This window comes from Panthera onca, chromosome A3, assembly GCF_046562875.1.
Source record: "Panthera onca isolate mPanOnc1 chromosome A3, mPanOnc1 haplotype 2, whole genome shotgun sequence".
In the NCBI taxonomy this organism is placed as follows: domain Eukaryota; kingdom Metazoa; phylum Chordata; class Mammalia; order Carnivora; family Felidae; genus Panthera; species Panthera onca.
In genome coordinates, this window is record NC_138341.1 from 97,366,194 (window position 1) to 97,388,369 (window position 22,176).

The following is a 22,176-nucleotide window of genomic DNA, read 5'->3' on the forward strand; positions in this document are numbered from 1 at the left end:
TTTCATCTTACATTCTTCCACACCGAGCCATACTCTTTACCAAATACTCTGTTCAAAGTTTAGCTTCCATTATTTCCCCACTCTGCCCCCACCACAGTTGCTTGGCTTTTGGTATGAGCCATGGGATCCCTCTCATCACCATTACCAGGATATCACTCAGGGTGCCCTCTAAAAAATAAGTGGGGCTTCCCACTTTATACCTGGAGGTGCTCCACACTGAAGCTTCACGTGGGAATTCTAGCAGTTAGCTATAGCTGCATACACAAAACATAGTGGCTTAAAACAATAGGGTTTATTTATATGAGTTTGTGGGGTAGTTAGGTGCTTTTCCAGCTCTGGGCCAGGCATGGCCAATCTCAGCTGGACTCACTCATGGATCTGAGGTCAGCTGATGGGTTGGCTGGTCCAGGATGGCCTCACTCCTATGGCTGGCTCTTGGCCAGCTGTTGGCCGAGGCAATGGAGACAGCTGGGCCATGTGTGTCTCATCCTCTAGCAAGCTAGCACAGGCTTGTTCGCATGGTCGTCGCAGGCATAAAAGAGAGCAAGCAGAAACCTAGGCTCACAACTGTCACGGTGTCACATCCGCCATATTCTTTTGGCCAAAGCAAGTCATGAGGTTAGTCCAGATCCAATAGGAAGGGAGGGAGACTGCCTCTTGGCAGGAGGAGCTGCAAAGGTGTGTAAAGGGTGTGGATATGAGGAAGAGTAAAGTGTTGTTGGTTGTAGTAACCAGTTACTACAGGATCTTTCTCAGGTGCAGGGAGCAGGGCTGCCCTATTCTGAGTTAAGCACCAATGGGGTTCCAGTCCCCAATGGCTGCTGCTGAGCACTAACTTTCCTAGGACAGAGAGCCTGCAGTGACTCTACAGGTTACCACAACTCACTCTGTCTGGGCCAGTTGGGTTTGTGTTTCCCCTCATAGCTCTTTCTCCCTCACCTTCTTCCCCCTGCACACTCCCCACCGCCTTCCCTGTCCATAGCTTATTCAATCCGGACCTCCCCCTTTAACACTAAAGCTCAAATGTCACCTCTTCCTGGAAGACTTCCCTGACTACTCTCATCCATCCCTTCCTCTCCTTTGTCCACACACAGTCAGTGCTGCACATTTTAAACCTTAGGTTTTTAGAGCCACCATGCATGAAGCTCTAATCAGGTGCCAGGAATGTTGATCTTCCTGGTGCTTGAGTAGATACTATTATTATCATCATTTTACAGATGGGTAGCTAGGTTGACAGGGTGACTTTCCAAAGGACTTCCAAGGGGTGGTGAGGGATGGATTCTGTTTTCAAAGTCAGGCCTGTCCTACTCCACCACCTAGCAGAAGCTACGGGTGCCCTGCTCCCTGTGTGCCCTCACCTTCACCACTTCAGTGCACACAGTGGCCCAGCTTCCAGCTGCCAGTGCCTGCATCTCTGCCTGACCTCCTTCTCATGAGGTTCACTTTCCCCACATGGGAGGTTCAAGAGCTGAGGGATTAACTTCCTGCAGGAGCAGTCCTCAACAAATGGCTAATAGGAGCAGGTGTTTAGCTACCCCAGGGTGGGGTGACTGAATGTATGTCCTATGCTGGCTCCCGGGCAGGACTGAGGTCCCATTGTCCACAGTGCTAGAGATGGAGCACCTTTCTTGGCTTCTTTCCCCTTCCTGCCACACTGCCCACTGCCCTACTGACATTTCCTGGGAACATTCGTGAACACACTACTTTCCCTAAGACCCTTGTATCAGGGGATACTTCCGGGATGGCGCAAGCTAAGATATACCTGCTAACACCTTAGCTGTTTTCTCCCCCTTCTCTTAATCATCTCTTGTTAAGCTGTAAGCTACTTGAAGCCAGAGAAACTTGTGCTTATTCCCTTGGCCTTTCCTCAGCACCTAACCATGCTCAGAGCCTTAGACGCTCTGCAAATACTAACTGAAATAATTTATTGATTCACAGATACCCTCAGACTACAGATTTGGGGACAAGAGTCAATATCTGACCCCTCTTCCTTGCAGATGGTTTGGCTTCTGTTTAAGATGCTGGTCAAATCCATCATAATTGGTAAATGTTCTTAGGTACGAATCTTCTCCCAAATCTTTGGAACAACTGTCCTGCCAAGTAGAAGATGAGCCTTTGACGTGGCTGAGGACATACATGCATGCTCACCTCTCTTGAGTGTCCTTGAACATGCCTTTGGGGATCAGTGGGCTGATGTGACCTTATAAGATTGCAGTCAAAATCTGAAATAATCTGATTTGTCCTTTCTTACCCACTCATTAAAGAGTGTGTGGTCCCTAAAGAGTGTATGGTATACAGTGTCCTGTACTTGTCTACTGGAACAGAATTAGATAAGCTGGTAGCTGGGCTCCCTCCCACCTCATAGCTATGAATTCTGTCCCAAGTATCATAATGACCAAGCACTCAGAACATCAGACTCAGAGGAGAACCCTAAGAACAGAGCCAGAGCTTCTATTAAGAACCATGTACCTAACCTACACTATTTCAATTAATCCAGCCTTTGAAGCAAGGTAATTACCTTCCTGCCCTTATTTTACAGATGAAGAAACCAAGGCTCAGAGAGGTTAAGTAGCTCACCCAGGATAAGGTGCTGATTGGCAGAGCTGGAATTCACACCCATGTCTGGCTGTCTTCAGAGGCAATATTCTTTTGCCCACCCTGGACTCCATCTAAAGCACCCTTTGGCAGGGTAAGGACACATTAGACTGGAAGGAATGTATCAGTTAGATACTTCTGCATAGCAAACTTTCTCAAATATTAGTGGCTTTGAACAGCAATCCTTTATTTTCGCTCACACACTTGAGTTGGCTAAGGGTTGGCTGATCCAGGGTGGGTTCTGATGGGCAGCTTTGCATCAAGCTGGAGGTCTGGCTGGCCTCAGGTCCTCGCTTCAAGTTGGGCTCAGATCAGCTTCACTGGGGTTCATTCTAGGATGCAGGCAGCAGTTATCCAAGGAGATAGCTCTTCTCTTGGTGTTGACAGAGGCATGCGAGAGCACGTGGAAATGCACAGTGAATCTCAGAACTGGCATGCTGTCATTCCAGACTCATACCATTGGCCAGAGTAAGTCACATGGCCAAGTCTAAGTCAAGAGTCTGGGAGTTACTTTGCCTCTAGTGAGAGGCACCGTAAAATCATCTGACAAAGGTGGAAAATTGCAGAGAGAAGTGAAGAATTGAAGGCAGTAATTTTATCTGTGAGAAAGACTAAAATCAACACAAGGGAATGAGTGGCTGTAGAGAAAATTGTGGGGAGCAGGGTTCATCCTCAGTGTCCCTCCAGTTACATTACACAGAGAACAACTACTCTGAATTTCAATATCTGTGCTAGGGTCCCTTTGTAGAGGCTGCTTAGTCTTGGAAGACCATCTCCTCAGGTTTCTCAGCTCCCTAATTCTCCTACATGATCCCAGACATCAACCTGATTAAAGGGACAAATTTCAGCAATATGGAAAGTGTGTGAAAATAGAATGAAGGACAAGACTACTTCCCATTTTCCTTTCCCTAGAGCCACCCAGCTCTTGTTTTAGAAAATGAGTGACTTCTAAATCCCATGACTATTTTAGTAGAGAATTAATCCAATGGTGGGCTGTGCAGGAGGGAACAAGGGAAGGGCTCTGGATAGTCAGAACCTGAGGTCTTAGAAGAGGAAGATATTTATTTATTTATTTAAATGTTTATTTATTTATTTTTGAGAGAGGGAGGAGGGGCAGAGAGAGAGGGAGAGAGACAATCCCAAGCAGACTCTATGATGTCAGCGCAGAGCCTGGTGCAGGACTCGATCTCACAAACCGAGATCATGATCTGAGCTGAAATCAAGACTTGGGTACTTAACCAACTGAACCACCCATGCACTCCAAGATGGAGTTGTTTAAGTCTTTGGGCCAGCCAGCTGGCTCACCTGGAATTCTTCTTGACATCTTCTTGGGGATAGCTAGAGAAGCAGAGCTAGAAAGACCTAAACAGACCTCAGTGGAAATATCCCAATCATATTATGAACTTAGGAAATGTAACACCTGTGAGGCACCCACGGAAAAAGTATTGAACCCAACTGATGACTGTGGTCTTGATTAGTGCTGTCACCAAATCTGCTCCTGAGTTCAGAAGAGTCCATGACCCTTTGGAGTTAGGTATGACCATGTGATTTGTTTTGACCAATGAAATGTGAACATAAGTGGAATAGATCACACTGGGTAGAGGATATGAAATACAGTGTGTAATCCACCATGGTACCTTCCCGATGCTGTGATACTCATGGAAGCATGTATTGAAAGAGAATCTCCATCTACCTAACTCTTACAGTGATTATAACAGACAGAGCCCTTGTTATGGCATATACTGGATATGAAGCCTAAAAGAATAATCAAGATTTGTTGACTAAATCACTGAGCTTTGGGGGATTGTTTGTTACAGCAGCATAATCTAACCTCTTCTGACTAATATAATCATCCAACTCAACCAACAGAGAGATGTTTCAGAACAAAGAATTCAGGAGTGACAAAGTTATGATTTTTAAAGGTTTTTTTTTAATTTTTATTTTGAGAGAGAGAGAGAGCAAGCAGATGAGGGACAGAGAGAGAGGGAGAGAGAGAATCCCAAGCAGACTGTCAGCACAGAACATGATGCGGTCATCAATCTTACAAACTGTGAGATCATGACCTGAGCCAAGGTCAAGGGTTGGATGCTAAACTGACTGAGCCAACCAGGTGCTCCAAAAGTTATAATTCTTAAAATAATTATACCAACAAGGATTTATAACCTCTTAAATATACAACTAAGACTAAGCAACTGCAGGGATTATGCTTATGGGAAGAATGTAAATGCTATAGACCTTGACAAGTTAAAAATAATACTAAAACCTATTTTTAAAAATGAGAGGGAAGAAATAAGAGTGCTAATTTCTTTTTACTTTTATTACTTTTTTAATGAGAATTCACACCATCTAACATAGAAAATTAAAGTTTAAAATAAACTTAATGATACTAACCTCCCTGTTACTGTTTCCCCCATATTATTCTTTATGCTCAGAAGAAATTGATTTAGAAATGATGATGTCTAGTAATGAAGAAAAAAATGCAGTGCGGTTCAAGAATTCTTTCAGTTCCATTTTTTTTTCTTCTGTCCAAGTAAAATTAAATTCTAGCACTTTTGTCTTAAGTTGGGTTCTTCCAGAAGAAGACTGATACTAAAATTTAAATATTTCATGAGGGGTGATCCCAAGGAACCCCGGCAGTAGAGTGGGAAAGCAATATAGGGAAGAAAAGAAAGCAAATGCCAGAGGTGTTAAAGGGCCGCTGTGAGCAACTGGCTGAGTCCCACTGGGGAGCTGGGGGATACCACCTCAGAGCTGTCCCATCCAAAGGGCAAGGAAGCCGAGGCATTTAACTGCCGCTTCCACCCATGAGTGGGTGTTAACTCCCTGGCACTCCCTCCCTGCCCTGTGCATGGGTAGACCCTACTCCTGCAGCTAGAGATACCCTCTGGCAAATGGTGCTCAGGTGCTTACTGAAGGAAGTTACTGGACCGTACTAGAACAGTGAATGCCAACAGCATATGGGGCCAGGCTCCAATACCACCTGCCAACATTTTCTTGAATTTAAAAGGCCTGTTTAATGGGTTCATCTCAACTGAATTATTCCAAGTGAAAGAAGCCAGTCACACAAGAGGTACATATTATGTGATTACATTTATTTGGCTTTCTGGAAATGTCAAAACTATGAGGACAAAAACCAGATCATTTGTTGGCAGGGGCTGGGGAGGGCCACAGGGATGACTATGGGGAGGTACCAGGGAACTCTTTGGGGTGATGAAAGTGCTCTCCATCTTGATTCTGGTAGTGGTTTGGGGACAACGCATTTGTCAAAAGTCACAGAACTACACACCTAAAAAGGGCAAGTTTTCCTGAATATAAATTATACCTCAGAAATCAGACTACAATGCTCTTAAAAATATGTCTGCATATTAGTTGGTGTTTCAAGAAAGTTTAATTCTCTTCTCTTGAGGACTTAATGACTTGCTTCTAAAAATAGAATAAGACAGAAGTGACATAGTGTGAATCAGAGACAAGGTCATAAAAGGCATTGTACTTCCTGCTTGCCCTCTTACTCCCTCTTGAGTCAGCTGCTTTGGAGGAAGTTAGATGCCACTCCATGAGTAGCCCCATAGAGAGGCCTATTTAAAGAGCAACTGAGGACTCCAGTTGACAGCCACATGAGTACAACATCTTAGAAGTGGATTCTCCAGCCCCAGTCAAGCCCTCAGTTGACTGCAGCCCAGCTGACGGTTTTCACCCTCATGGAAGACCCAGAGACAGAAACATCCAGCCAAACAACTGCGTGAGATAAAATGGCTTGTTTTAAGCTGCTATGCTTTGGGTTCCTCTGCTATGTAGCAATAGATAATCAATACACTGGCTTCAAACTTAAAGTAACCTATTATAAAATAATCCATATGCTGAAATATTTGGTATGATATTCATGTAAGGTGAATGACCATTGTTTTTAGGTGGTCAATTTGAGGATCACTTGTCTTTCGTTTGTTCTCTTTTATATATTCTTGTACTGCTTGGTATAATGACTGTGTATCCTTAAAGTTAAAAACAAAAGTAGGGCACCTGGGTGGCTCAGCTGGTTGAGTATCAACTCTCAATTTTGGCTCAGGTCATGATCCCAGGGTCGTGGGATCGAGCCCCGCATCAGGCTCTGCGTTGAGCAGGGAGCCTGCTTAGGATTCTCTCTCTCCCTCTGTCCCTGTCCCCTACTTGCGCTCTCTCTCTAAAGTAAAAACTAACAAAAAAGAACAAAAAATAATGACCCCAAGCCTGGGTATCAGTTCAGAACATGTTGTTTACCCAGGCATCAGAGCAAGGGGACGTGTGTTCACAGGAAGCAGGAACACCACTCCTTCAGACAGTTAGAACTCTCCTGGGCCTCATACTCGGTGGCGCCGCAACAGCAAATGAGCCACTTCTGAAACTCGGCTTCATTCTTGTGCATCAGAAGGAACTGTCCCAACAGGATGTAGGCCTGTGGGGAGTGGGGGAGGCATGGAGAAAAATGGGAAAGGTTATAATAAGCCGGCCCAGATGTGCTCTTCTCCAACACTAGGGATCGCGTGAAAATCAAAGGAAGGGGCACAGGTCAGATGTGGGGGAGAATGACGGCAGGCCCTGAACCCCTGACCAGGGTGATGGGGATTCTGGGACTGGCCCCTGGTGAGGTGTGAGGCCGAGATAAATGCACATCTCTCGGGATGGGATTGAGGGCTGTCTAGCCTGGGGTGAACCAGAACTTTCCTTTCTCAACTTTAATGAGCCCATAAATCACCTGGGACGTTGTTAAAAGGGAGGTTCTGACTCAATTAAGTCTGGAGTGGGGCCTGAGAGTCTGCATTTCTTTTTTTTAAGTTTATTTATTTTTGACAGAGACAGAGTGCGAGCATGAGCTGGGGAGGGGCAGAGAGAGAGGGAGACACAGAATCCGAAGCAGGCTCCAGGCTCCAAGCTGTCAGCACAGAGCCCGACGCAGGGCTCGAACCCACAAACTGAGATCGTGACCTGGGCCGAAGTCAGACGCTTAACCAACTGAGCCACCCAGGCCCCCCAAGAGTCTGCATTTCTAACATGCTCCCAGCTGAGGTGGTCCAGGGACAACATTTTGAGTAGCAAGAGCTTAGCATACTTCTAATGCTCCCTTCTGGCCTCTGATCTAGTATTTCTCTCTCTCTCTCTCTCTCTCTCTCTCTAAAGATATTAAGTAATCTCTACATACAACGTGGGGCTCAAACTTACAACCCCACGATCAAGAGTCACTGGCTCTACCAACTGGTGCCAGCCAGGCACCCCTAGTATTTCTTTTTAACACACCCCCACACACAAACACACACACATGCACGCGTGTGTGCACACACAGAGGAGTCAGAGAGGCTCCCCACCCCATCACTTTCTCTATTGACCTTGCAGAGTTTCTAACTCTCTTCACTTGACATTGTGGGTAATTCTGTGCTGTCGTGGTGGAGCGGAGACCATCTTGAGCATTGCAGGAAGTTCAGCAGCGTCTCTGGCCTCTACCCACCAGATGCCAGTAGCGCTCTCCCATCCCTCCAGACTGTGACAATCATAACCATCCCCACACATTGCCACGTGTTCCCTTGGGGACAAAATCTCCCTGGATCAAGAATCACTGCCCGTGGCGTTGGCAGATGAGGGGCATCTTAGTATCAATTTGTTCTTGCAAACCAGCTCTGTGGCCTTGGGCAACTCACTTACCCCGTAGTGAAGACCCCAAGAACCCGGCCTCAGTTTCTACATCACCTGAAGGCACACAACATGCCCCCCCCCCACCTTGCAAATGGAATTAAGTGGATCTAGAGCAAGAACATTAGGAAAATGCTAATGCCTTGCTTGGCCCGGAATATGTGGGGGGAGCACGGAATATATAAAACTCCATAAACCTTGCCCACCTTTCCCTTCTGAAGAGTCTGTGTGCATGAAAAACACATGTAATTAACATTAAGTACACCAGGACAGATAGCTCTATGGCATTCTCCCATTCTCTAACTACTGCCCCACAGCCTTCCACTTCTCTCTTACAATTTTATCACATGATTATTGACAAGGAGCAAGCTCTCCATGGAGAAAGTGGTGCCCGAGACTGCACGGCCAGGATTGACTGAGTCACTAAATGGTGAAGCCTGGAGATTTAAGGTCACGTAAACGCCTGCCTCTCGAGGCTGGTTTGGGGGCCTCCAGCCTGGAGTGAATGGGAACCAGCGTCCACGCTTGCCATCCTGGGTCCTCTCCAGGAAAACCAGCTGGTGTCTGTTTGCTTTCAGTTACATAAAACAAAGCAAACTTCACCCTAACCAAAGGGAGCATTTTTTTTTTTTTTTTTAAGAAATTAAATAGTAGCTGAGTCCCAGCTGTAAAATGTGCCCAAGCCTTGGAGCTTGGGGTCTCTTCTTTTGAGTCATGGTCCAGTTGTTGAAAAGACTGAAAAAACAGCCAGGATGTCATGGTCATGTTAACCTGCTACCTTCATCATCTTTTTAGAAAAGCCATATAGATGCTTAGAACGATCTCATTTTACTTTATCAGTATAGTTGTACTTTTGCTGATGATTTTATGGAGATGTTTTGTAATTCAACATTTAAAAAAAAAGAACATTTATTGAATGTTCATTGAGCCAGTAGCTTCAGTGGATGTGGGAGGCGCAGAAGTGAATAACAGAATCAAGGAGAGCCTTGGCTCTGCCCAAGGAGAGGGAACATTAGTGATGATAAATGATAATGATGGTAATAGCAAGTGTCACTTGGGTACCTTCAATGGGCTCCAGACCCCTGGCATGTTTTAACCCAGTTTCAATCTCCAGATGGAATCACCAAGAATCTGAGAAGTTGACTCCTGTTTTCCTGAGCCCCATTCTTGCACATCTCGACTGACAGAATCTGGCCGGGCACCTGTGGCAGGCTCTGCCGTTTCGGAGGCCTCGCTGCTGGTCATCAGCCGGTGGTGATTGGAGCCTCCACATCCCCACCAGCCTCAGCAGCCAGGAAGCCAGGGAATGTGTGGCACGCAGGACCAGAGGCAAATTTTCCAGGAATGCCATAGGAAGAAGGGCCTCTTCTTGTGGCCTCCGGAGCCAAGTTGCAACCTGTCTCTTGTCCTCTCACCCTGCCACCTTCCAGTGGTGGGGAGGGAAAGTCAGCCCACGTCACCCTGCTCCCAAGGGAAGCCGGAGTCGTGGGCCCCCATCATGGCCCTGCCCAAAGCCTGCTCGGTTTCTCCGCTGGTTCCAGAAAGCGAGGCCTTCACCAAGGAGAAGAAAATCTCTCGCCTCTCTCTCGGACCAAAGCTCACGAATTTCTGGCTGCGGGGAGGGAGATACAGACACACAGCAACGCCGAGCAGGCAGCGTGCCCCCACCACCCCAGACAGAGCCCCCCTTGGTTTAGTGTTCTGCTGCTGCATCTTGAAGTCCTCAGTATATGTGAACGAGGGGTCTCGTATCTTCATTTTGCACTAGGTGGCTGGTCCTGGTCAATGCCAATTAAAACTTTTCATCTTCACGGTAACACCTGGACTTTTCTTTCTTTCTTTTTTTTTTAACTTTTAAAAAATTTGAACAAAGTTGGCGCCCATTAGTTTTAGGTGGACAACAGAGGTCCGCCATCTTGCCCTCTCTGATTCTCAGGCTTGTCTGACGCCTCTGCCAGGAGCTGCCACTGCTTGGAGCCTACACCGAATGCTCTTACGTGGCCACAAGGCTTCGTTGTGTGATCAACAACTCTCTTTTCCTCTCACCGACTCTTCAGCCTTCATGGCCACTGGTAGCCATTGACAATCTTGAAAATCCAGTACCTCTCGGTCATATCTGGCTTAAAACTCCTTGCCTCTAGTGCAAATGCTCGATCCAATGCAGGGCTTGCCCCTTCTTCTTTCTTCTCCATGTCTCCCTGGGATATCCTTTTTTCTTTTCTTTTTTAAGTTTATTTACTTATTTTGAGAGAGACAGAGACAGCGTGTGTGGGGGAGGGGTAGAGAGAGAGGGAGAGAGACAGAGAGAGAGACAGAGACAGAGAGAGAGAGAATCCCAAGCAGGCTCCATGCTGCCAACAGAGAGCCTGACACGGGGCTCAAACTCAAGAAACCATGAGATCATGGCCTGAGCCAAAATTAAGAGTCAGACCCTTAACTGACTAAGCCACCCAGGTGCCCTTTGGGGATATACTTATACTAAAAAAGTATTTGTTTAACTGACATTCAGATTTAACTGAATGGGTCCCTGCATTTTTTCTGGCAACTCTATGCAGGGTAACCCCAAACTTGTGTGACTGACTTCTTGTAGGGCCCAGATGTCTGGTAGTGGGGTCCTCTGAATTACCAGCCCCCCACCCCTGGGACTGTCTGCCCAGATTCAAATTTCACCTTCCTCATCCTGAGTGACTTTGGAGCAGTCACGTGGCTATTGTGTGCCTCTGTTTCCCAATCGGTAAAATGGAGGTGAAATCGTATACCTTATAGGATTTTTTGATGATTAAATGAGATATATGTCACACACTGAGGCCAGTCAGTGGCTGACATGTAGCAAACATCACACACAAGTTCTGCTATTAGGAGAGCCTTAGGCAGCAGGTGGGCACTCAGAACATACACCCCTTCCTGACCTTCCAAGTATCTTTCAGGAGGAAGATTTAGTCTCAAGGATATGACTTTATAGTGTCTTCAAAGAGCATTGAACCAAACTAGAGTCTCTGGGATGGAAACGTCCTTCCTCCCTGTTGGATGACTTCAGGGTTATCCCCACAGTAATGCACCCGCCCCACAGGGCACTGCTCAAAGTCCCTGGATTTACTGAGTGCCTGGAAATTCACTTGCCCCTGGGCAGGGCTTTCATAGGGAAAGGAGGAGTACAAAGATCATAGAACTATGATCATAGAACATAGAGGAGACGTGGGAGAGCCCCAAAGGCAAGCTGTGCCTCTCTAGCATAATGAGTGTGGGTTCTCAGGCCATGTGTGCAAAAAATAGTCAACAGTACAAATGTCACAGCAAGGGGTCCTATTGAATACTCAGTGTTCAGAAACACAAGCTCGTTAGGCTGGGGTGGGCAGGCAGAAGGAAGCCTTTCTTCCCAGAGAAGGTCAGTTGTGAATGGCGTCCTGAAGCAGGTGAATGTCCATTTCAAGAAAAGCCTGCAAGGCGGGTGGTCCTGTATGTGTTTGTGATTCATGGACAGTCTGGCTTGGGTATGGTGTGGATGAGGGTGGGGAATATAAGACAGAGCTAGAGCTGGGCTATGGAAAGCCTTCAGCGCCTTATGCACAACGTATTTCCCCTTCCTGGTCATTCCTTTGTCCTTTGCAGCCCTTTCACTGTTAAATCTAGACCAGCACTATCCAGTAGAAATTTACTTTTTCACGTGTATTTATTTATTTCGAGAGACAGAAAGTGAGAGAGAGTGGGGGAGGAGAAGAGAGAGCAGGCTCTGCACCATCAGTGGAGAGCCCCATGGGGGGCTCAAACCCATGAACCGTGAGATCATGACCTGAGCCGAAGTCAAGAGTCGGACGCTCAACCAGCTGAGCCACCCAGGTGCCCTTATCCAGTAGAAATTTAATGTGAGCCAGCCACATATATAACTTTTAATTTTCTAGTAGCCACAGGAAAAGGGGGGGACTAAACAGGTGAAATGAGTTCTGATAATATGCTTTATTTTCTATTTCAAAAATATTATCATTTCAACATGCAATCAATAAAAAATTATTGATGAGATCCTTACATTTGGGGGGGTACTTTAAAATCTTAAATCTTTAAAATCAACCTCGTGTATTTTACATGCAGCGCACATCTTTATTCAGACAGGTGCTCAAAACGTACAAATGGCCAGCGGCCAGCGGTATCAGACAGCAGAGGTCTAGATTCTCAGAGATCTAGATCTGCCAAAGCTGACTGGCTCAGGAAAGGGCAGGCACAAAATAACCCAGGAAGGGTGCAGCCAAATTTTTGACTGTCGAGGTCCTGAAGAGATTTGGGTGAATCCATAGAGGAATCAATAGTTTTAGTTAAAAGTCATGCCGTAGCTGAGGGAGGGGACAGCCACCCCCCAGCAGAGGCCAGCAAAGACCAACGTTAGCGTGAGGCCCAGAAAGGTGTCTCTCCCTAAGGTCTCCTGCAGGCAGGGTATAAAAAGCCAGGAGCTCAGAAGAAGTCACATCTCTGCACGTTACTATAAAGATGGATATATGTGTCATTACGCATGTGTCCAAACCCAGAGAAACTCTGCAAGTGAACCCTAATGTAAACTGTGGAGCCTGGGTGATTATGACGTGCCAGTGTCATTTCTGCAATGGTTACAAACGCACCGCTCTGGTGGCGGTGTGGCTAATGAGAGAGGCTATACACGTGTGGGGGCAGGGGGTACGTGGGAAATCTCTGCATCTTCTGCTCAATTTTGCATGAACCCAGAAGTGCCCTAAAAAGAAAAGCTTTAAAAATCTATAGGAGCCTGCATTTTTATCTGCTAAATCTGAGACCCCTTCCCTGGACCAGGCTCTTACTGCTGTCCCTAACCACCGACTGGTCCTCACCCAGAAACACTTGTTCACCTACAAAGTGTCTCGTGGATCCTTTCACACACCCAGCCAGGCTCCAGCCCTGGTGTCTCATCACCAAATCCCAGTGGAAGACCCTTTCATACTGCAGTAGCCACTTGGACCCTGATCCTCCTGCGTGGTTTGTGATGATACAATCCATGGCCATTCTCACCCTCATTTGGGCCCCTGATCAAGGCATTAACTCCCTGGAACCTCTGTCTTCTCCTCTGTAAAGTGGACATAGAGGCCCTCCTCCCATTTGCGGGTGAGTGAGTCAAAGCGGGTGAGTCAAAGCAAAGGAGAAAGGTGAAATCCCCGCGTCAGTGCTTGGAATCAGCAACCCTGGGAATGAGTAGCGCCTGGAAGTAGCGTGCTGATCTCCATGCTCACCAGGAGGTTGTGAACACAAGAGGGGCCTGGTCATACACAGCCAAACACTTCCTTCTTCTCTACAGCCCTTCATCTGTGTAACAGGTTCCAGGATGCCTGAAAATTTCCCATTATACATTCATCCCATTATCTTTTTTAAAAATCTTTATTTTTTTTTAACATTTATGCATTTTTGAGAGAGAGAGAGAGAGAGCGCGCGTGAGTTGGGGAGGGGCAGAGAGAGAGGGAGAGAGGGAGACACAGAATCCGAAACAGGCTCCAGGCTCCGAGCTGTCAGCACAGAGCCCGAAGCGGGACTCAAACTCACAAACCGTGAGATCACGACCTGAGCCGGAGTCAGATGCTTAACTGATTGAGACACCCAGGTGCCCCGATTCGTTCGTTTATCTTAAATATGCCAACTGGTCAGTTAGGCTGGAAACACAGGCTGGAAAAGGTAAAACTAGGGGGATAGGAAACAAATCAGTGGTTGCTAGAGGCTGAGGGTGGGGGATATGAAACACAGGGGGACATTTGGGAGTGATGGGATTGTCCTAGGTCTCGATTGTGGTAGTGGCTTCATGACTGCATGCATTTGTCAAACATTGTGGAACTCTGTACTAAAAAAGGTGACATTTGCTATATGTAAATAAAAATATTTTTTTAAATGCCGAGTATGTCTGAACAACAGCAAAAAACATTAAATCAAAGGTGTTAGAAGCCAGAATAATGGTTACCTCTGAGAGTGGGGGGATGACACAGGCCAGGGAGAGACACAAGGGAATCATATGGCATTCCGGAGGTGTCCAATCACTGGATCTGGGGCGGGGGGGGGGGGCATGAACATATATACATGTAAAAATTCACTGAGCTGAACCCTTCCTATCAATGCAGGCATACCACAATAGAAAAGAAAAAGAGACAATCATTTCTTTCAAAGAGGAATTTTCCATGGAAACTGTCTCCCTAGCAGGCTTGCTTACTTCACTACCTGCTTGGTCCCATCTTTTATCCTGGAGGAAAGAATCAAATCTACCTCAGTCCTGGATCGCCAGCTTCCTAACAATATCACCTGTTGGATGTTAAACTGACTGGTAAATATTCAGAATATTTAGCAGCTGGTGCAGGCAAGGTGTTAACCAGAAAACCACAGGCCCAGTAGTTCAGATGCCCCCTGGGAGCAGCCGTGCATTGCCCACTGAAGGCACACCACGCTGATTATCAGTTGTGCACACCACAGTTCCCAGCCTCTTTGGGTGTTTCTGTAACATCTTCCTGCGTAGTGGTGCAGACTGACATTAAAAACTAAGGGGATGGGGGCTCCCGGGTGGCTCAGTTGGTTAAGTGTCTGATTTTGGCTCAGGTCATGATCTTGTGGTCTGTGAGTTTGAGCCCCATGTCAGGCTCTGTGCTGACAGCTCAGAGCCTGGAGCCTGCTCGGGATTCTGTGTCTCCCTCTCTCTCTGCCCCTCCACGCTCACACTCTTGTCTCTCTCAGTCTCTCTCAAAAATAAACATTAAAAAAAACTGAAGGAAATGAACAGCCATAACTGTGTGTGAAATCTCTCCACTGAGTGTGCAATGTTCTGCGTGAATTCCCATTTGCCTCTGCCTGTGCTCACTTTCTTTGGGTTCTCTTGGGATCGTCTCCTATTCTCCCCTAAAGTTCCAAGCAGCTTTACCAGCACCCTAAAACCAAATCATTACATAGAAAAAGAATGTTCGGATTCCACTGGATGCCCTTGAGGCCATTCGTGGGTTGTGAGCGACATCTTGGAAGCTCGTATCTTACTTTGGTGTAGCCCCCAGTCTGCTGTTACTCCACCTGCCGCTCTCAGGGCGGTGCCCTGGTGGGGCAAGTGAGACCCCGCGAGTCTCTTCATGGAGATGGAAATGTGTCCAAATCATCCGTCCTGACAGCTCAGCCCCAGGCTCGGGCGGCCGGCTCACTTCTGTTGACCTCTGGGTGTTGGAACACCCAGTGAATCATGCCTGGCCCAGCTGCTCTGAGCCAAAGCCATTCAATTTGCCCATCATCTGCTGGCCCTCAAGGCTGCCCAAGCATGAGGGGTCAGCAGCACTGAAGACTGTGGCACCCTGCCAAGTGGCAGCTTTCCTCTCTGATGGCGCCTTGCAGGGACACAGAGCAGCGGCTGCCATCTGGCAGGACTAGGGGAAGAGACATTGGGGAGAGAAGTTGGGGAAATAGGAAAAACAATGAATTACCTTGTTGAAACCTTTGGTGACCAAATTGATTGCAAGCTCATGGCTGATCCCGTCCACCCAGGCAACATCCTTTTCTCCGATGGGTTCAGAGAGAAAGGCTCTCAGCCTAGGAGACATGTGATTCATCTTCTGTAACAGCAGTGGGAGGAACACAGTTAGAAAGTGGCCGGCTGCTCACGGCGAGAGGGGACAATGGGGGACTGCCCTGCCGAAGGATGGGGACAACAGATGATGGCAGGCTTCCTTCCAGCACCCAATAGTTATTGGGGACTTTCAGATAGCAGGGGAAGTGCCCTGCACTGAAAGCCTCAACACATCCATTGCCACCTGGATGGGATGAGAGATGTGTTATGATGGCTGTGGATGAGTTCAGCAAATTCCACCAAAAGAGTGTGTTTAACACTAAGAACTGCAACAGGTTCTCCTCTCCTCCTCTTCCCTCCTCAAGTGCTTAAAGGAACATTGCTTTTTGAGACTAAGCTTGCAGTTGGGGCAATGGGAATATGTGGGTCATAGGTGCAAATGTTTAGTTATGTGGGATGAATAAATTCTGGGCAGCTAATATACAGCATGGTAATAATGGTTAACGATAATGTATTGTATACTTGCAAATTTCTAAGAGGATAGATCTTAAGTTAAATCTCACCATACACACACACAGAGAAGGATATCTATATGGAACTCATGGAAAAGTTGTTTAGCTTGATCGTGGTGATCTTTGCACCATGTATATACATTGATCAAATTATACACCTTTTAAAAAAACTTTTTCCTGGAGTGTTTTTTTTAATGTTTATTTATTTTGCAGAGTGGGGGATGGCAAGCAGGGGAGAGGCAGAGAGGGAGGGAGAGAAAGAATCTCAACTAGGCTCCACGCTGTTAGCACAGAGCCTGGCATGGGGCTCAATCTCATGAACCATGAGATCATGACCTGAGCTGAGATCAAGAGTCAGACTCTTAACAGACTGAGACATCCAGATGCCCCTGTACACCTTAATATAAACAATTTCTATAAGTCCAGGATATCTCAATAAAGTTGTCTTAAAGAAAAAAAAACATTGCTTCTCTTAGCTAATTAACCTACCTTCTCCACCACCAACACTTTTATCACACTCTGTAATAGTTGGTTGTTTGGTGGCAAGTAACAGAAATCTCTTAAGCTGGATCAAATATTAAAGAAAATATTATAGAACTCAAAAGCCCAAGGATAAGGACAGGGATGGTGCAATTGGGGCCACAGCTCCATTTTCTCTGATTCTTTCAACTTTTTCTCCCTGTTTTGGTTTCAGTCTTGATTGGTTCCCCTCATAGCAGTGAAATGGCTGCTTTAGGATTCACATTCCTCAACACTCCACCCCGGAAGAAAAAGGAAACAGAGAGAACGTATCTCTGAGGAGTTCCAAGCAGAGCCCATCCAGTCTTGAAGGTCTACACAGGGCCGCCAGTGTGAGCTTAGTGTTGGCCATATGCCCTAGTCCTAGATTTGGAGTGGAGTTAGCTTTCTCTGAACCATACAAGCTGTGAGATGAAGCAAAGTTTACCTGAACAAAATTAAGATTATTACCCAGAGAGGGTAATAGGATATATTAGGATTATTAGGATAATTTATTTATTTATTATTTATTAGGATAAATTAGGATTATTGCCCAGGGTGGGGGGGGGATGAGTGTTAAATAGTAACCATAATATCCCACTATAGTCCACCCCTTTGGTGCCCCAACATCGGTACATTCTCATTCCCTTACATTGTCATCAGAAATACCCACACTGGGCAAACGTAGACTCACCTCCTCCCTCAAAGGGTGAAGCCCTATGACTCATCTAGTTACTGGATTCAGATTCAAGTTTGTATTTTCTGGAAGATGCATCATAATCTCCATCATGTCTGGAAGTAACAACTCATGGGATGGTAACCTATAAATTAAATTCTGAACTTCACTACCTTCAACATAGTCAGTGCTAGGGGGAGAAAAAACCCGTGTATCTGCAATAAAATTTTCCAGAAGGGCAATTCTCCATTTGAAGAAGGGGACAATGGGAAACACATTCAGATGTCATTGCCCTATAGTATATACAATATTGAGGAAATATTGGGGGAATTCCTTGCCATGATGGTAAAGCAAGTTCCTCAGTTGGCAGAGATAGTTGCCCCCAGTTCTGGGTTCAGGTGTATCTGCCCCATCCACTGCCTTGCTAAAATCTGAGTGGGCATAGGGTTGATGTCTTTGGAGGAGTATCACTGCTTTAACAACACACTTCTTGTGGGTACAGGTTCGGGGATTGCCCTGAGGAACGGGCAATTTCAGGCATTAGTTGGCCACTTGCTTTGGCAAGTCAGTACCCTAAAGAATTTACTGGGTTTCTTCTATTCAAGTCCATGGGCCAGTAGTTCAAGCTGGATTTTGTTTCAGGTCAGAATCCTTGGACTGGCAACTGGGTTCTGTGTCTTGCCCACTGCCTTGCTCCTCAGATTCGTGGCATCTTCCTTTACCTCTGATGTGAAGGTACCCCAAGTCTTCTCCTGCCCCCAGATATATCCTAGCTGCATGTTCACAGTGAGTTGTCCCTGTCATCAAGCTAGATGTATCTAAGATCAGATGCTCCATAGAGACCTGAGAACTGGGGGCACTGCTTTTCCAGGGCCCCAATCTTTTGTTAAGTCACCCTACTTGCTGCCCGTGTTCTAACTTTAGCTCGATACGTTAGCTTTGCCGACCCAGTGGAGCTTGCTTATCGAAGTCCAGTCACTTTGGATTGCAGGCCACTGGCAGAAAGACCCTCTCTCAGCAAAGCTGGGTTTTTATCCCTCCCCATTTTCAAATGGGCACCCCTCCTTCTAAATTGGAGTCTTCTAGGACCTTAACAAAGACTGCCAGAGGTAGCCAACATCCTGAGTATTTCCCTCCAGATCTCCAAATGTCACATCTCCCTACACATAGGGTCTCTATCACAGGGTAAAACAGGAATAAGCAGCCATTTTGCTAAACCACGATCACCGTCTTTCTAGTTCTGGGTAGAGACACCCTGCTGCTCTCTGTGTGAATATGTCTTCTTGGCTGAGCCACTTTTGAGGTTTTGTTATTGTAGTATCCCTTTCTTGGTACCAAACTCTGGGTCAGTTTGGACAGTTCATAATTCAAGTAACAGAAAAAGCCAATTCAAACTGGCTTGCACAGTAAGAAGGTTTTATTAACATATGCCACCTAAAAGCCCAGAGGTGGATCACAAGCCTTCAGCTTGAGTTCCCTGCAAATCTCTTGGCTCAGCTTTCCTTTATATGTCGGCTCAGTCCTCAGCTTGACTCCTTTTTGGAAATAATCGGGCTGTAGCCGGACCTGGTGTCCCTTTTGCAAGATGCGACCCCCTCCCCCAGAGGAAAACTGTTTTTCCCTCGAAGCTGCCAATGGATGCCTTCTCCAGTCCAAACTGTCACATGCCAAGCCCTGATGTGTGTCCTTCCTCTGGTTCAGAAGCCAAGTCAGTGACCTACAAAGCACATAGGCTGCAGGGGTGGGGGTGGGGCACAAAATCGGGGTAGCTGCCATGTTAGTGGGGGTAGTCATCCTCTACCACCATACGGGACAAGGTCAGGAGAGCATACCAGTGTCCACCACATGGTCCTCAGTAGATTGTGAGGGCCACGGCTACCTCCTAATGCCCTTTGCTGCCCACCCCAGTCCCAGCCCCAGTGCCTGGTATGCAGTAAGTGCTCAGTGACCTAAGTGACTGATCCATCCACTGTTTGCAAACACTTCCAGCACTGGTCCCCTTGCCTGTTCTTATGCTCCCAATTCCCCACATTTAACGTCCAGCTCCCCTTGTAAGCCTTCCTGCTCCAGGAGACATTTGTGACACTTTAGAGACACAAATTCTCTAAGAAGCGATGAATCCGAAGGCACTGATTGTAACAGCCAGGGGACTCCTAAGGACAGAGGCCTTGATGTGTGGTGGGTTCAAGGAAGGATAGCAGGAGCCAAGACTGGTTGTCCAGGGGCCCCTGACGCTGTGGGCCTCAAATACACAGATGTGTAAGCTGGGAATACACTATTATGTGGAGGGCATCGATCTCTTCAGCAGCTCAATATGAAGATCTCTCTTAATCGGTGCAAATGCATTAAAGGGTGAGCTTTACAGCCCCCATCCTTGGATGATGAGTCGGGATCAGGGGTCCAGCTCAGGTCTGGGCTATAGGAGATTAGAGTTTCTAAGCAGGAGGAAGAGCCCCAGAGAGTTCTGGCGGGGTTTACCAGGTTTGCCCAGGGAAAATTCCATTCACTATCCACGTTGGCCATCTGGTAAGTTAAACAGTTCTGCCCATTAAAAGAATAAATGGAAACTACAACATTGCTATCAATGCAGCAGCAGCATCAAAGACAGGTAATGATTAGCAACACCTTGTGTGTATTTGCTTTTCTCACACACCTCATCTCACTTTGATCCTTGAAGCACTCTGGGGCATAGGCAGCAGCGATTTTGATCCTCCTGAGGACCCACTAAATAGAAGGCCCTCACATTCATTAGGATGTTTTTATCTGCGACAGTGGTTCTTAACTGGGTGCAAATTGTTTCCCCCTCTAAACCCCAAACATTTGGCAATCCGTCTGGAGACACTCTGGGGTGTCAAAGCTGAGGGAGAGGGTAGTGCTATTGCCATCTAATGTGTAGAAGTCAGGGCACCACCGAACGTCCCGTAATGCACACAACAGACCTCCCACAACAAAGAATTATCCAGCCCCAAATGTCAATAGTTTCAAGGATGAGAAACCCTTGGCTAAAAGTAACAGAAAACCCTGACTCAAATGGTCTTAAACAAGAAATACTTTTCTTTTTTTTAACGTTTATTTATTTTTGAGACAGAGAGAGAGACAGAGCATGAATGGGGGAGGGGCAGAGAGAGAGGGAGACACAGAATCGGAAGCAGGCTCCAGGCTCCAAGCCGTCAGCCCAGAGCCCGACGTGGGGCTCAAACTCACGGACCGCGAGATCGTGACCTGAGCTGAAGTCGGACGCTTAACCGACTGAGCCACCCAGGCGCCCCAAGAAATACTTTTCTAATCTCACATAATCAGAAATCCATGGGTGAAGTGGACCCCAGGATTTTGTCCGTTAGTGGCCATGTCAAGAACCAGACTAGCAGCGTCCAAGGTCCCAAGGTGCATACAGAATTTGTGTGGATCCTGTCCTGACATGGAAACTTCCAAAGGAAGGACAGACCATTTCTTCTTAAGTGTCTCCAGAACCTCTTCAGTAGAACTTGCCTTAGTTTCATTGGCCAGAACCAGACAACATGTCTGCCTGTAAGCCAGTCACTGGCCAGGGGAGTGATCTGTGTGGAGGTGTGGATGAGGTCAGCCCCCTGAACATAAATAAGGCAGCTCAGAGAATGCCAGGTTCTGGAACAAGTAGGGAGAGGCGGTGGATACTGGGTAGCAAAGGCCCGTGTCCACCACGTCTTTCAAACTAGTCAAAGGATAGGGCCATCACAAGTAGTGCTTCTCAAAGTTTAATGTGCACACAGACCACCTGTGGCAGGGGTGGGGAGTCTTGTCTAAAAATGGGGGTTCTGATGCAACAGGTCTGGGGTATGACCCGAGGTGCTGCATTCCTAACCAGCTCTCAAGAAGATGCCCAATCTGGGGGCCCACAGATCACACTTTGAGTGGCAGGGAATTACATGATGCTATTCCCCCGCCACCTTTTTTACATTTTATATTGAATTGTGGTAAAATACACATAGCAGAAAATTTATGTCTTAACTATTCTTAAGTGTCTAGTTAGGTGGTGTTGAGTATATTCACACTGCTGTGCAACCAACCTCCAGAAGTCTTTTCATCTTGCAAAACTGAAAACTAAGTCAAATTTAGAATTGACTACTCCAGATTGCTCATATAAGTAGAATCATCAGTATTTGTCTTTTTGTGGCTGGCTTATTTCACTTAGCATGATGTCTTCAAGGTTCAACCATGTTGTATCATGCACAGGTCAGAATCTTCTTCTTTAAGTTCATTTATTTGAGAGAGAGAGAGAGAGAGAGGCAGGGTGTGTGTGGGGGGGGAGCATAAAGGGAAAAAGAGAGAGAATCCCAAGTAGGCTCCACACTGTCAGCAGTGTGAGCCTGACATGGGGCTTGAACTCATGAACCCTGAGATCAAGACCGGAGCTGAAATCAAGAGTTGGACGCTTAACCGACTGAGCCACCCAGGCACCTCAGAATCATCATCTTTTTTAAGAATGAATAATATTCTACTGTATGGATACATCACATCTTGTTTATTCACTCGCCCATCAGTGGACATTTGGCTTGCTTCTACCTTTGGCTATTGGATAATGCAGCTATCAACATAGGTGGGCAAATATCTCTTCACGATCCTGCTTTCAGTTCTTTTGGATTGAGTGGAATCGCTGGATTATGTGGTAATTCTAAGTTTCATCTTTGGAGGACCACTGCACAGTTTTCCACAGTGACTGTACCAATGCCGTGTATTCTTAA

At 46.6% G+C, this 22,176-nt stretch overlaps 1 protein-coding gene and 1 long non-coding RNA gene across 3 annotated transcripts in view; both read right to left on the reverse strand.

Moving 5' to 3' along the window:
* Positions 1–22,176, reverse strand: part of LOC144615898 (uncharacterized) — a 291,049-nt gene that overhangs the window by 207,054 nt on the left and 61,819 nt on the right. The window lies entirely within an intron of this gene.
* Positions 6,825–22,176, reverse strand: part of BANF2 (BANF family member 2) — a 36,031-nt gene continuing 20,679 nt past the window's right edge. For both annotated transcript variants that reach the window (XM_060611582.3, XM_060611576.3), the window contains 2 exons: positions 15,687–15,815; positions 6,825–7,024 (listed from right to left, as the gene is read on the reverse strand). In XM_060611582.3, the coding sequence (XP_060467565.1) occupies positions 6,878–7,024; positions 15,687–15,812 (273 nt within the window). In that variant the 5' untranslated portion in view covers positions 15,813–15,815 and the 3' untranslated portion in view covers positions 6,825–6,877. The remainder of the gene's footprint in view (positions 7,025–15,686; positions 15,816–22,176) is intronic.